This window comes from Mesocricetus auratus, unplaced genomic scaffold (assembly GCF_017639785.1).
Source record: "Mesocricetus auratus isolate SY011 unplaced genomic scaffold, BCM_Maur_2.0 Super-Scaffold_100014, whole genome shotgun sequence".
NCBI classification, from domain to species: Eukaryota; Metazoa; Chordata; class Mammalia; order Rodentia; family Cricetidae; genus Mesocricetus; species Mesocricetus auratus.
The window spans coordinates 61,651,338-61,667,591 of NW_024429197.1; the positions used below are offsets into that span (position 1 = coordinate 61,651,338).

The following is a 16,254-nucleotide window of genomic DNA, read 5'->3' on the forward strand; positions in this document are numbered from 1 at the left end:
TTTTGAAGAAGCCAACAGTGCTAGTCTTATTTCTGAGAAATTATTAGGACTGTCACAAGTACTTTAACTATCATCAGCAAGTTCAGATATCTTTCAGTTTTTTAGTTTTTTTTTCTGTTTTTATTTAAAACAGGTTCACCTCAAACTCACTAAGTAATTGAAAATGACCTTAAACTCCAGAGCTTCTTGCCTCTGCTTCCACGGCAGCGGGACTGCAAGAATGGATAGATCACCATATGTGTTTTTGTTGTTGATTTTGTTTGATTTTGTTTTGTTTTATGGTAGGAAAGCCAAACCATGCCCTGCTGCACACTGTGTATGCTATACTCTGATAATGGAGCTATGTCCCCAGTCTCTCACTTTGTTAGAGCAACATCTTGTGCAATATTGCTAGCTTTAGTTGTATGATATTTGCCTTCATTTGGATTATGGGCAGTCTGGAGGAAACCTGGGTATGTGACTGAATGGAGTTTTGCAAGTCTGTAATCCTACATGATCAAGGTTGGCTGATGTCTTATGTTTGTGGTCACAGTACCTTGTATGTCATCGAGATGGAGTGCAACCAAGTTTGTCCTCTCCTTGACTTTCATGTTGTGCTCCTGGATAATTGTCAGCATCAGAAAGACTGATATTGGCATTCCAATTTCAGCGACCATTTGTGTATATATTCTTCACAACTATGGCATCTTCATGATATAATTCCGAACATATTCCTGGATATTGTTAATTCCTTTTGCTATATTTTAATGGCATTATGGTTATGCCAGAAGTCTAACATTGTAAACATTGAATAAGCCATATTTGTATCAGTTCCCAGGAGAATGACCAACTCTTCCTGTTACTTGCAGGAGCGAATCACCATTGAGCCAGGAACATCTTACAGGCTACAAGGGCTGAAACCAAACAGCCTCTACTACTTCCGTCTGTCTGCACGCTCTCCTCAAGGCCTGGGTGCTTCTACAGCTGAAATATCAGCTAGAACCATGCAATCAAGTAGGTGTCTCTCTTTGCTTCCTTGGTGTCCATTTCTCACTAGGAGATGTTTCTGACATTTTTTAACTAGCAAACCAATCTGCTAATGTGTCAAATCCTCACCAAGTATCTCTGTGGCTGTTGACACCAATTTTGGAGATACTAAACATATAGGAACTATGCCGTTTCTAAACATGAGTCCAAATAATATAACCTGCTTTCCAAGTCCTAAATAGAAATGTTCAGCAAACCTAGTCACCCTCCATAACTAGGAAATGGGTACAATAGTTAGATTTGTCCTCATCCAGTAAATGATATGGCTGTATGGAAAAAAATCTGGTTGAAAACCTTGCAAAGAAATCAGGCAAGAGAATATCAGAGCACAGAGTAGCAAAGACAAAACAATTTCCTTTAAAAACAAATGATTATCATGTATTTGTTCCTAGTCAGGAGGAAACCTCAGTGCATGTAACTGGTGTCTTACTCTGTGAGTGTCCACGTAGACATTGAGAATATTCACAGAAAATCTCTATTTAGATAAATCTAAGAATAATGGAATAATCACCGGCACATCTGCTCCCTGAATGGTATTTTGTTCCCTTAACTTCACTATCTCTTTTGAGCCTCCGTGCTGCAGCACAGCTGAGTTTGTTCTAATGGGGCTTCACCCTGCCCAGAACATATTGTTTTCCATAAATATTATGTAAAAGACTGTTTTTCATGGAAAGTGTGATGGCTCATAATACCATCATTTGCTCTTTAATAAGTATTGACAATTAGACATCCATTCAATTTGTCTTGAATAGTTTTGCAGCTATTGTCTGGGATTTTTGTGTGTAGTATTTTGTCTATATTTCCTGACATAGTGATTTATTGGGGTAATTTGATGGGGAATAATTGCTTAGAAGATGGCCGGCTTATTTTAGATTGGGCAATAAAAGTGTGTACTTTAACTCTCTTGTAAATCTACTTTAGATGAATTATTGTATACAAAAATGAAACTACTGAGTATAAATTGTATAATTTCTAGATGATTCTTTGGGGGGCTAAGTAGGCATTTTTAATTGATGTATTGTTGACCTTTTATAAGGGATAGATGATTATTACCAATTTTACCAAAATTTGCTGGTGGGATCTAATTCTTTACTAGCAATGGTGTCACAAGAAGAGTTATAATAAAAAAGCTGAGAGCTGTCCCAGGGTAAGTACAGTCAGAATCAACAAGCCTGACATTGCCCTCGGTAGGTAAATCTTGGCCTATGCATTCTCATCCTTTAATGATTCTGCATGCTCATTTTATTTGGGCTACAATCAATATTAGATTAACACTTTTCATTAAAACTTGTCAGGCTGACTTGGAGCTTTGTTAGATAGGATGAAACCTTTTATGTTTGTTAGGTTTTTCATTTTTCTTAATTGAATGCAGTAGGAGGGCATCTATCAGTTACTGTGCCTTTGTACACGTCAAGATCCTTCCACACATGAATGCTGGTCATGACTTTCCCTAATTCTAGAATGTGGAAAGGAACACTAGGATGGTATAAGCAAATGACATTTCTAGAATGTCAAGTTTATAAAAAGGGAATTAGTTGAGATTTGGGGCGTTCTGGATAGCTAGTAGAGTGGGGATGGGAGATACCAAGGAGTTGGTTTAGAAGAAGAATTAAAATTGCAGGTAGGTAATTTTATTTGAAGCTCAATTGTCACAAGGTTTCATTTTCATTCATTTCCCCCATTCATTATTTAACAGTTATTTTGGTCATTGATTCATTTTTTGTTTACTCATGTTACTAAGCCAAGGTACATAAATTTATGTTAAAAAATTTTACGTTTAGTTTTGTTTCTCTGCCCTTATTGTTCATTTATTTATTTTTGCCTTTTCTGTTTTATCATTTTTTTCCAACCACTCCTGTCCTTTCACTCAAATCCTCCTTTAACTCACTACCAAAATAAGAGCCATCAGCTCCTCCTCAAGATATTAGTTGCACCAGCCCAAGTTCCACTAGTATTTTGGTAAGTTGGCAACCTCCACCAGTGGAAAAACAGAATGGCATTATCACTGAATACTCCCTCAAGTACGCTGCAGTAGATGGGGAAGACTACAAGCCACATGAGGTTTTGGGAATTCCTTCGGATACTACCAAATACCTTTTGGAACAGCTGGAAAAATGGACTGAATACCGGATCACAGTGACTGCCCACACAGATGTCGGCCCTGGCCCTGAGAGCTTGTCCGTGTTGATTCGAACCGATGAAGATGGTATGTTGCCTCCGCTCCGTCAGTTCCAACTTCTGACACAGTCTGGGTCTGCTTTTGATAGGCTAACAGTTATCCTCTTTTTTTTCTGCTCATCATTTTTGATCCAACATTTTAATATGTAACTGTTTTTGCCAAAGACCTGCCTTTCCTACATCCTGGGCTTTTTTTTCTTTTTTCTTTTTTCAATTTCAGCACAACAGTTTTCTGCCTTTTAAAGGGACACTTTGCCACTATGGTCCTATGACCCAGATTTTCACGCACCTCCATCTCACCTCACGTCTCCTATAATTTTCTTGGCATTTTTATTGAATTCTATTTCATTGTGGAATTAACTTTCAAAACTGCCACCTTCTTACTGTCTTTTGTCTTGCGATTTTTTTGGCATCTCTTGTAATGGAACGGCCTTTTGATATGGGAAAAAAAAAAGAAGAATCCATATAGTCAAGAATCTTTTTATTCTGCTATTAAAAATGAAAACTATAAAAAAACACACAACTATCAACAATCTGTTTTTGTTATTATTTCAATGCAATACTTCTTTGTGCTTTAATGCTTTGGACCTCAAAGCATCTTCCTTGGCTTTTGTACATTTTTTTTACATGTTTTTCTATTTCTCTGATACTCTTTTTTTTCTTCCATTTTGGTTTTTGCATCGGTCATGTTTTTTGATCTTTTCTTAAAATGTAGAGCAGATTGGTTGAGCATTTTCCTTAGTTGAAGATGTTTGTGTTCTTCAATGAAGCATAGTGGGTCTACCCATTTTTAAGTAAAGAAAGCCCTCTCGCTGGGTGGCAAGTGCCTGTAATTGTCTTTTACCCATGATGTTGTTGCAGTTCCCAGTGGTCCTCCTCGCAAAGTCGAGGTGGAGGCTGTCAATGCCACGGCTGTTAAAGTCTCGTGGCGCTCACCTGTGCCCAATAAGCAGCATGGCCAGATAAGAGGATATCAGGTGCACTATGTGCGAATGGAAAACGGCGAGCCCAAAGGCCAGCCTATGCTGAAGGACGTCATGCTGGCTGATGCACAGGTGAGCCTGTTTTATTGGATAACATTGCTTCTAGCCTAGGCCCAATTGTTAATATTTTAACTCTTTAACAAAAAACCTGCATAAATTCTAGACCTTCAAACACATTGTTGTATAATTAGCTTTTTAATTAGAAATAATATCAACTAAAAGTAAACAACAATAAATAAAATGATTTTAAGTTTGATTAAAAGTCACCTTAAAAAATATGTATTCTACTGTTTATATCTGTGTCCAAATTCACGTTTTTTTGGTTTGTTTGTTTATTTGTTTGCTTGCTTTTTAGTTTTAGTTTTTGTTGTTGTTGTTGTTTCGTTTTTCAAGACACAATTTCTCTGTATTGCTTTGGAGGCTGTCCTGGAACTTGCTCTGTAGACCAAGCTGGCTTCAAATTCCCAGAGATCCACCTGCCTCTGCCTCCGCAGTGCTGGGATTAAAGGCATGCACCACTGACATGCGGCTACAAATTAGCATTCCTAACTTCAAAAAATAATGAGTTTAACTTAATCAAAAGAAAATATTCCAAGCTAAAGTTTGGTCGACAGGATATACCTTCTGCTGTGTTTGAACTATTTGGACCAAGGTTGATCTAATTTCTTAATGTATGGTTCTTTTACCAGAGAACAGACACTTTAATTCAGAGAACAAAACTCAGCATTTTTAAAAGTATTTCATAAGATCATGTATTTTATGAGAATAATTGTTTCCTATACCAGAAAGTGAAGATAATGACATAGATGATAAAATTAAATTAAGGTTTCCAAGAGAATAAATATGATCTCATTACTGGACCAAGTTAAGAGAGTTACTAGGGAGCTGGGGAAAATGCCCAGTCAGTAAAGTGTTTCCAAAAAAGAACCTAAATTTAATCTCACAAACCCATATTTTAGAAAACCAAGTAGCATATACTTGTCATCCCAGAGTCAGAAAAGCAGAAATAGCTATATGTTCTGGTGAGACAATCTAGCTGGCTTGACAAGTCCAAGGCTATTCAAAAATGCTATCACAAAATAAGGTGGACAGTACCTGAGAATAATACCCAAGTTGTTACTCTGGCCTTCACAATCTCACAGGCGTGCAGGAATCCTCACACATACATGTCCCCACACAGTCATGTGAACACTGTGGATACACAATCTGAGCAAGCAAAGCAGCTACTAATAATGAGTAATTGTATGTGAGAGATGTTTGGTTAACCTTAGGGAAGTATGTCCCAACTGCTGTGTCTGTGCCTGGTTTTATAGTCAGTTGTTTAAAGAAAAGAAATTAATATTTTCATTTTTCCTGTACTTTAGGAGTAACCCCCAAATAAATGCTTGGTTAATATATTTGTACCTCAAATATTTTCCTGGGAAGGAGAGGAAGACTTTAATTATAAATGCTCTGTTGGAAATGGTACATAGCCTAGGGTTTAGCTTGCCATTGCTGTACTGACACTGATGGAATACTGTGGTTATAGGATATTTAAGATAGTACATGCTTCAAAAGAGCCCATGGTGACTGAGCATGAAAAAGGATGGGGTTTGTGAAATTTTAAAATTTGAAATGAAAATGTCTCTCGTGTGAGTGTCGAAATGATCAGAAATCAAATGAAAACGTTTACATGAGTTGTCCAGTTTTATCTCTGAAACATATGAGGAAATAGATATCCCTACAGTGCTAAAGAAAGCATTTATCCTGAAAAGTCTTTATGTTGTCAACTCACAAATTATGTTTGCTTCTATTTTGAAGCATTCTAATGGAAGGTTGGAAGGATCTAAATTTGTGGCTCCTGCAACTCAAACCTCTTCCTCATTTGCATTAAATTATTTAAATATACCTGATGCAATGCACAATGTGCCTTTGACACTAGGAAGGGCTTTCAACAACTCTTTTCATTACACGTAATTGTGTGTTTCATGTAACCATTTAATCAGTGTCTAGTGAGAAATTTGAGTCTCCTCATGGCAGGACACAATTGGCTTTGGGGACAACTTTGCCTTAGACTTGTACTCAATGGTATGTTGGGTGTCTTCCAGTCTCCAAATCTGGTTATTCAGACTTCCAGAATACCATATTGCCATTTGAATAAGATGGATGCATAGTAAATAAATTCTTTAGAAACAGAAAAAGAAGATGTTATTAAGTATTTACTTTCAAAAGGATACTTATAAACCCCATAAAGTATTTTTTTTAAACTACAACAATTTCAAATATTGGAGGACCATCAAAAGTCAACTTGATTTTTATATATTTTTATTTATATTCTATTGCTTTTAAAGTAGAATATTCTTATCATAATGATAATAAAGTTATTTTTGCTAGTTTTATAATCTCAAACTTTCGAAAACAAAAGCATGATGATGCTTTGATATCCTTCTTTGATTTTAGCTATTTTACATTATAGAACTCATCTCTGACTCTTTTTACGTAACTAATAAATTTATATACTTTCCTATCTTCTATTTTGACAGTTGTTTGTTAACTGTTTTTCCCTAATTCTTCTCTTTTGTTCCTTGACTCTTTGTTGAAATTTAACAAGTCTTCATTGAAACATATGATTTCAGTATATAAAAAAGATAATAAATGGTAACAAATTAAATACATAACCCAACAAAGATAATTGATGGCATAAAATAGTATGAGGCCAGAAATATTAGATATGTGAGGTGCTGTATTGACTTCTTGAGTAAACCATATAGTTAACAAAACTTAGCTAACTTGAGTAATAACAATTGCACATATTTACCTTAATTTCCTTAAGATGAGAATGTCTACCTTATTCTTTGGAATATTATTGTGTATGTTGTTGTAGTGAATGCAGTTTCCTATTTTAAATTAAAGGATGCTAACATCATCTTTATAAGGGTACAAGTTTCTCTTCATTTCTTTTTATTTTATTCCCTTTCCCCAATTTTCTTAACCTCAATCAGTGGGAATTTGATGATACTACTGAACATGTGAGTAAAATTTTACTGTTTGGAAAACAAATCAGACATTATATGCTTGTTTTTTTTTTAAGCATCAGTCTTTCACTCACTCATGATTTGTTATCACATTTGCTTGGTTGCATGAACTAATGGACTATTTGTAATTGGTCTTAACTATGTATGCACTTTTTAGTCTGTTTTTGGTTTTATGTAATGAGCATGGTGCTACTGATTGCATAAGGAAGGTCATGAGCTCATAGTATTTGTTCCAGTTTCTGCTACTAACTCTGCCTTATGACACAGTTAGAGGAAGCATGCTTTAAATCGAGTGATTCCAGATGAGTTATAACAGATGTTTGATGTATGTTACTAATATTTTCCACACTAGGGTTATACAGTCACTATATCACATAATATAGACCCAAAATTGATTAACTCCACCCAGCCCTGGCTAAATTTGTCACATATTGAATGGCAATAACTGGGTCATGTCAGTAAGTAAAAGAGTCTCACAGAAGGAGGATTTTCTTTAATGTATATGAGTAGCTTATGTTACCTTTAAAGGGCCTATTCTATGTAAGACAGTCATGTGATAGGAAATCTGCCATCTAAGTTCTTACAGGAATTAGGAAGAATTCTAGAAATATATACCCAGTTCTGAAACAGTTATAAAATGCAGCCAAAGAAATGTCCTATATAAAGGTATAATGCCTTTGAGATGAATAGCATTGCTAATAGGGCTATAATTTTAGATATAACTACTAGGGATGGCAATATACTAGAGAATTGAAGAGATGGTCTGCAGTTGTATAGGTAACAATGTCTGTGCATATCTGGAGCTAAGGAAGAAGTGTTCACTGTTTGAAGCAGTTGCAGGTGCAGCCATGGAGGCCAATGGGACTAAACTGGTCTTGTGACAATGAAACTGCTAATTGGACACAAATAAAAGATTTTTGCAATAAAATTACTGTGGAATATAGTGAAGAGGTAATGTATGACAGCTGAGATACCAGTAGAAAGTTAAGGAGTATTTCATTCCTTTATCCTAGAGAGATATTGAAAAACTATTTTCAAGAAGTATAATGCAGCCGGGCGTTGGGGGCGCACGCCTTTAATCCCAGCACTCGGGAGGCAGAGGCAGGCAGATCTCTGTAAGTTCGAGACCAGCCTGGACTACCAAGCGAGTTCCAGGACAGCCTCCAAAGCCACAGAGAAACCCTGTCTCGAAAAACCAAAAAAAAAAAAAAGGAAGTATAATGCAGAAGTTTCAAAGAACATTTTCTTGTTTGTAGACTGAAAGAATTAGCACTTATTAATCTTTTGATATTCATTATTACACTATATGCAAAGCATGTAGAGATGATAATGCTATGCACACTGATCCTCCAAACCTTGTGGTCTATCAGCATAGGTCATCCTACTACAAATCAAAGTGTTTTAAATGCTAGCAATTGAAGTCACAGGATGCCAAGAGACTTAGTGTATAAATATCGCCAAAGCACAAGGCTCCTGTCAGAGTTTGGGGAAAATATAGTGTATCAGGTATCATAAAATTTAGTGCAGAGAAGAATTCTATATGACTAAGACCCATATTAAGAATCATTTATGATAAGATCCAATGCATTTGTGTATTTGAAGGAAATAAAAGATTTATAAAACCAGATATATTTAAATATATTATGAATTCCAATTTTGTACTCAAGTCCATTGCATTTCTCATTTTGTTTAAAACTGGTCTTCACTGATTAAGTTGATTTCATGACCCACTGAATGAATCACTACTTAATATAAAAGCAGTGACTTAATGGATAAATTGGAGCATGAAAGAACAGAAAATATGAAAAACAAATAGTTATTTTCTAATTTACTCATGAAGTGATTAAAATCCAACAAAATTTAAGACAGGAGAAACTAAAAGGAAGCAACATTTTAAACCAAAAATGAACAGAAACTTACTGACAAAGAACTTAAAGAAGAAAATGAGGTCAAAATTAGCCCATGAATTTTAAAGAGATATTATCAGTCATTGAAATATGCAATAAGGGAAATCCTGCTTTGGAGACTGTTTTCCAGTTTTTCAAGCTGAACTTAAGGTGAGATAACACTGAAAAAGCCATAAGGAGACACCAAGCAGATTCTACATTACATTGCCTCTTGGAGGAAAGGGCCAAGTTGAGGCTGCCCATTAACTTGGGATATGGTCAGAAAAGATTAATTCAAGTTCCAAAATAAATGCAGTATTTTCTAAGATTAGAAATGATACTGAGAGCACTGGGACAGAGCCTTAGGAATGCAGACTTTTAAGAGGCAAGAGTGCTCATGGGAGTGAGGAACCAAGGCCTTGACGTGGTCACACTGCCTCACAGAGTTGCCTCATAGCACCATGCAAGAGCATTTTACTTAAAATCAGGGAATGTAGCCCAAGTAGTATCATGATTATGGTGACTGTGTTATGTGCAGCTAAGTCTTTTCTAGTACAAAGGACTTGAACTACACCTGGTCATCCCTAATTTTATGGATGAAAACCTCATAGTATAATTAAAGTTGCCACACACTTGATGACTTACTTCATCTATATGCCAAGGTTGTCTGCTATCCAGCACTAATCTTGGGAGACCACGATCATTTCTGAAATATTCAGTTTGTCCACCATACTGTATAATACTGTTCCAAAGTAGTTATTTGGTCTGAGTGTCCTCTGTGAAGTTAGTGAAAGCATTTCAAGATTCTAAAGATAAAATACATTCTCTTAAAAAGTCCATCTATGTGCCTGAATAAAATCTTCAAGCACTCAGCGGAATGATATTTGAATTGTTTCAATTTCCACAATGATGATATTTTTATTCTCTTGAGAAAGTAGCTTGTCAAAGCTGTCATATCTGGCATCACTTTGGGCAGTTATGTTCCATGGTACCTATAAATTGCTTTGCTGGGAAAATTTCTGCTGTATTTGTAGTGGTCTAGTCCATCGCTCTCACTCACTCATATTGCCTTTAGCTTGGGAAGATTATGACACTGAATCCTTTACTAAATGCATTTATATTAAATGTGAAAACGTAGTTATGCAAAAAGTGAAAACTTATTAATTGATTTGTATATGCTCCGTATATTTATGTGGAGTGTATGAAGATCTAAGGAGAGCATCAGAACACCTACTAGCCAAAACTCTAGCTGAAGAGTCACATACTACTCAATTTAGAAAAACAGGTCAATAATCTCCAGTCTTAGAGCCTTCATGTCTCTAGGTCCTTATTAAAGGAAAACTCAGAATTTGCATAGTTTGTCAACCGGACCTTTTCTAAATTATCATAAATAATTAAGTAAGTAAATATTACTGATTTTTTAAACTCAAGCCTCAAGTTTAATTGTATGACCTAGTCACTAAATATCCAGAATATTCTCTTCATTGTATAACTTTTATTCCCAGTCCTTTTAATTAACTGGTAATCTTTTCCTGACATCTTAAAAGTATTTTTTGGCCTCATAATATCTAGATCTAACAGGTCAACTTTTACCTAGCAACTTCCTGGGGCAAAAATTCCAGGATGACACCTACCCCTTCAACAGTCCAGATACAACTGCATCAGTTTGGGGAGGAAAATGTTGCCACAAAGTAACAGCTAATGTATCAGAGATAAACCAGACACAGTTGCTAGAATTTTCCTGATAACACTCACTCATCTTCCACTGACCCTTGGGGCTCTAATATTCTAACTGTGTTGGGAAATGTAAACATAAATAGGTAAGCAGTCCTGGATGATCAAACCAGTAATTTTTAATCAAATATTCAAAAAATTTTAATTCACGTGTGTCAGGAAGTCTGGTTCCAGATTTCTTTCTTAACTATTCCCCCCGAAATCTGCTTGTAAGGATGTGCAAATCCCCACCCTCACTATTAACATGAAGTCCCATCTCCATAGCATGAATTGAAGGCATGGAACAGGAGCACTTAGCATGGCTTAAGGGCGTGTCCGGGCATGCGCAGAAGCAAAGTCAGCCACCTTGCTTTCCTCCAGGCACTCTCGCTGGAATGCTTTAAATCAGTGTTCTTGATATGTGTCATTTCAGGACATGATCATCTCTGGGCTACAGCCCGAAACTTCCTACTCCCTCACTGTCACAGCTTACACCACCAAAGGAGATGGGGCTCGAAGCAAGCCCAAACTAGTGTCCACCACTGGGGCAGGTAATGTCTTCTGTGTTTATTGTACCTTCAGCCATATTTCAGATTTTCAAATGGTGTGGATGTACTCTACCACTTTTCATTATGATACACTGAGAGAAAATAAGTACACTGTGGTCAACTTTGAAGTATTTTTCTAAGCTAACAAGGAAAATAGTATATATATGAAATATATATATATATATATATATATATATATATATATATTGTTTGTGTGAATTTTAACTGGATTTGATAATAGAAACCTGGAATCAGATATAGGGGTTAATGCTGAAAGGTCAGAGAAGCAGAACAGCCAGTCAGTACTTCTTACTTCTTACCCCTACTGATCCTCAGACCAAAGGGGCGATCCTGCCCCAACAACTCCTCAGACTGAATGGAGCAGAGATCCTGTATCTACATGCCTTACATTCCTGCTCCACCTCCCTAATTCTGAGATTAAAGGCTTGTGCCTCTCAAGTCCTAGCATCAAAGGCATGAGATCCCACGTGCTGGGATCAACGGTATGTGGCACCACTGCCTAGCCTCTGTGGTTAACTACTGACTACCTCTGTCCTCTGATCATCAGGCAAGCTTTATTTGTTAGAGCACAAACAATATATCACCACATATATTTCAAATGTATATATATATTTCAAAAGAATAAATTTATTTCACAATATATACTCATTCCAAATGATCCAGTAGTCCACTCAGCAAGTCTTTTTTTTTTTTTTAGCATCTACTATGTGTCAACTACCATTTACAGTAGTAGGTACATAATAACACAAATGAAGTATTTTCTTCTTCTTAAACTTATTTTCTGATCTGGATTGCTAAATTAACAAATGAGCATGTGGGGAAATGTCAGGATGTTCTAAGATAAAAAGGAAGGATGTAGGCATATTAACTCTCTGGGCCTTTGAAGGATACAAAGATGATTTAGATGAAGGCTGTCTTTGTTCCAACTAGGTATTTTTGTTAGTTTATTGTTTGTTTTGTATTATGTATTGTTTGTTTGTTTCATTTGAGACAGGATCTTGCTAAGAACTAACCCAGGCTAGCTCAGAACTTGTTTCCTACATACTTCAGCCTCTTGGGTGCTATGACTTCATTCATATACCGCTGTTCCTGGCAGATCGGGTTATTAAAATTGAATGTAGAGGAGCAAGATTCATGACGGTCAGAAAAAAAGCATCTACACAGAGAAGTCACACAGGAGTCTGACTTTGTGTCTTTTCCAGTTGGTGTAATGAAAGACTCTTGACAAAGTAACTTTAGGGAGAAAGGGCTGATTCTGGCATAACGAGCAGTCTGTCATGCCAGAGAAGTCAGGGCCGCAGGCATATGAAACAGTCCATCACATTGCATCCCCAGTCAATAATCAGAGCAATGAATGCTTGTATTGGGCGAGCTTTCCCCCTTTATGTCCAGTACTTGAGACCAGGCAGTTTTGCTGCTGATACTTAGGCTATGTTTTCTCACCCAATTAAGATCATGCCCCAGAGGTTCACTTTTGGAGTGACTCTGTCAAGTTAGCATTAACTATCGCAATCCTCTGTAGAACGGAGTTGCCATATTGATTGGGTTCACAGCTTACAGACTTACATTCTCTCATTTTCCTCCTTAACCTTTTCTGAGAGGCTTCAAAAGAAGATAATTACACAAAAGATGGAAAACAGAGAAGATCAAAAGGCTCAATAATTTCAGATTGCTCCTTTTAGAAGGACCAGAAGCTTCCTTGGTGCTTCTTAGACTTGCTTTGCTTAGCCACACAGGGTCAAATGGCAGGAAGAACTGGCATCATAAACTGATGTATTAAGGCATAATTACAGGAGGCGTCTCCTCCAATCCCGTCACAGAGCAGTCTCCCATGGAATGTCCCTGCCATGGTTTTGATTTACTCCTGTTGAGATGCTTCCCAGACAGCTTTATGGGAACGCCTTCCTACGTAAAGACAGAGAGCAGAGAGCAGCTGTGAGGTTGAGCACCCTCCTGGGTGCCATCTCACTGCCAAGCTTGTCTAAATGTCACAAGATTTGCCTTGCTTGTGTCCCTGCCCCCTGCAGTTGCCTCCAGCAGCAGGAATACAGATGGCAAAACTCCTTCAAGACGGAGATTTTATTCTTCTTTTTGCTTTACTTGCATCTCTCTCTTTCTTTGATTTAAAGAATACTGTTGCACCAAACTGTTGGTGACACACTAGAAAGTAGACACTCAGTGAAGACATGGTGACATAACATATGACTCTCTCATCATAGGACCAACTCCCAGATCATAGGAGCAGCCATAGATACTCGGTAAAATTCCCAGTATGGAATCCCAAATTGAACAAAATAGGTTTGTTCTACTTATATTCACATACTTCCGTATTGTTAATGCCATATGGGAATAATTATCAAATCCCTACTGCCAATGAGATGAGACGTGGGGACAAGGACATAAAAGCAGAGGGTTTACAGTCAAGCAACCCAAATCCCTACACAAGGAAGGCTCTTACTTTTCATAACATCAGTTTTCATTACTGTACAAGATTTTTAGAACTGTGGGTCTTGTTCATGTTGGCCAATTATTTTGCTATTTTCTTCCAAAATTTCCATTCTTTCTTAACCAAGAGAGGCTTGGGAAACAAAATGAAAATAGTGGCAATGTAGATGCTTTCGTCATACTTATTGTCCTTTTGGAGGTCATGTGATTATCCTGTACTGACCCCCTATCTACCAGTAGAAAAGCAGGCCTTGGGCATGGCTTAGTTCTGTGAAATCAATGAGCAATTAATGAAAATTAATTCATTTTGAATGCAATCGCAAAAATTCCTTTTGTATTTCTGTGTCTGCAACGAATTTCTAGTAAAGATAATAAAGACATATAGCATGTGGGCAATTTGGGAATTCCCTTGAGTTTTGCATAGACTTTAAGAATCTTGACTGTATGCTTGTGTATTGTTCATCATTTATAGAATCTATAATCAATCAATTCTTCAAACAGAGGTACTGCTGCTAGCTTAAACAATCTTTATGTCTGACAAAAGGAAAGTTTTGTACAAAGCATCTAGCTCTTCTGTGTTTGAGTGATTATAGTGTGTGTAGTTTCTTCGTTAATATTCTTACTTTTCTTTATCATAACTAGTATATTGCCTAAGACCTTGAGATTTAAGACAACCAGAAACTTCATTGTTTGGGAGACTGGGGCAATAGCTTGGTGTTTAGAGCAAGAATTGCTCTTTCAGAGGACATAGGTTCAATTCCTAATACCCATATCAAGTGTCTGACAACCACCTATACCTCCAGCCTCAGCATTCTACTCTCTCTTCGGGCCTCTGTGGGCACCTGCACCCATGTGCACATTCTCTCCCACTGCATATAAACATAATTTTATATGAAATGAAAAATTCAAAAATGCATTCACTTGACAGTTTCTGTATATTATTCTATAAATCACCCCACTCTGTTGACCAGTATGTTTAAAGGTGATCAAATGACAGTGACTGAGAATTTGAAAATAATAGTCTAAGAGCAATCAACTATGCTCAATGAATTGCAGTTATTTAAATGGAGGCTGAATTTAGAACCATTCAGTCTCAGGGCCTCTGTTGACCTCCAGATACTGATCTTAAAAGGAATTTTGAGCTAACCACATGTATTAACCATTTCTGCTGCCCTAAAAATTTTTTAGAGAGTGCATAATATAATAAGGGAAGGAACTGAAAGTGCCAGGAGAGGCATTAACATGTCACAAAGGTACAAATGGAAGCATTGACATGTCACAAAGGTCCAAAAGGAGGCACTGAGGTATCACGAAGGTGAAAGAATGGGCATTAGGATGCCACCATAGACTGACTCAGTAGCTTGCCCTCTGTGTCTCCTGTTTACTAAGATGTTGTTAAGCCTGACGTTAACCCTCCTCTGAGTATGTCAGACTCCAACACTGTTTAAGCTGTCAAGCATTAGTGAGGTACAATGTAGAACACTGACTCTGTTAGTGGCCAGACCTTTAAATCTGGTTGCCACCTATGAACCTTGATCCAGAATCTATATATAGTGCCATCTTCTCCACATCCTAATCTTTATCAGTACGTGGGCATATGTTTAAAAACACAATTTTCCTATGAACCTTCACTTTCTTACTGTGCCTCTGGATTTATGCAATGAAAACAAATTGTAAATGTTTCCTATTTACAGTGCTTCTTGGTGTCCCAAGTGAAGTGGTTCTATTGCCATTATATGAACTGTTGGCTAATTCTTTATCACAATATATGGAGTGAACTTGTTTCTTTCCCCTTTTTTAGTCCTGTCATTCTCTTTGTAGAATAAATATAACAACCCTTTAAAGCCATTATTCCAACTTCTTTAAACTCCATGTGCTGTTTTTCTTACACATTGTGGAGAGTTTAGTCTTCCCTTCATGTGGCCAGGCTGTCATAGTTGGCAGTGTGTTTTTGTCTTCCTAAGACTTCAACATTCACTTCTTTAATAAGTCCTTCATGTGGTTTTTATGGTGTTTCCAAAAGCTACCTCAGAGATCTTATACTTAGTTACTTTTCTACCTGGAAAATAAATGACTATTTGGGCAAAGCCAAGATGCTTTGGGAACTGTTGTGCAAGGGAGTGCATCAAAAGTGATGCTGAGACTTGTAGAACATTATTGGACCACATGGTCTCCAGTCTAATAGGCTTTCATCATAGAATACTATGGAATGTAACAACATTGAAAACGAGTCTACATATTTCTATATTAGCTTTGACTCCTACAGAAGAGCAATTGTATGTCTTCAGTAATTTCTCATTGTTGTTCATAATTTGTTATAAACAATACATTTTTGTTAATTTGAGCATAAAGGTGTCTTAAATTGATTCACTATCTGGATAATAATAAAAATCATATACTTCTAGGAAATATGTATGTACTTTTATCAAAAAACTCTAGA

The 16,254-nt window shown here is 36.8% G+C and overlaps 1 protein-coding gene across 50 annotated transcripts in view; it reads left to right on the forward strand.

Annotated features, from left to right (window-relative positions):
• Ptprd (protein tyrosine phosphatase receptor type D) overlaps positions 1–16,254 on the forward strand; it is a 2,190,171-nt gene that overhangs the window by 2,028,811 nt on the left and 145,106 nt on the right. For 25 of the 50 annotated variants that reach the window (XM_040757239.1, XM_040757256.1, XM_040757242.1 and 22 more), the window contains 5 exons: positions 849–993; positions 2,927–3,232; positions 4,066–4,259; positions 7,169–7,195; positions 11,234–11,351. In XM_040757239.1, the coding sequence (XP_040613173.1) occupies positions 849–993; positions 2,927–3,232; positions 4,066–4,259; positions 7,169–7,195; positions 11,234–11,351 (790 nt within the window). The remainder of the gene's footprint in view (positions 1–848; positions 994–2,926; positions 3,233–4,065; positions 4,260–7,168; positions 7,196–11,233; positions 11,352–16,254) is intronic. The other 25 variants (XM_040757276.1, XM_040757273.1, XM_040757277.1 and 22 more) reach the window with 4 other exon arrangements.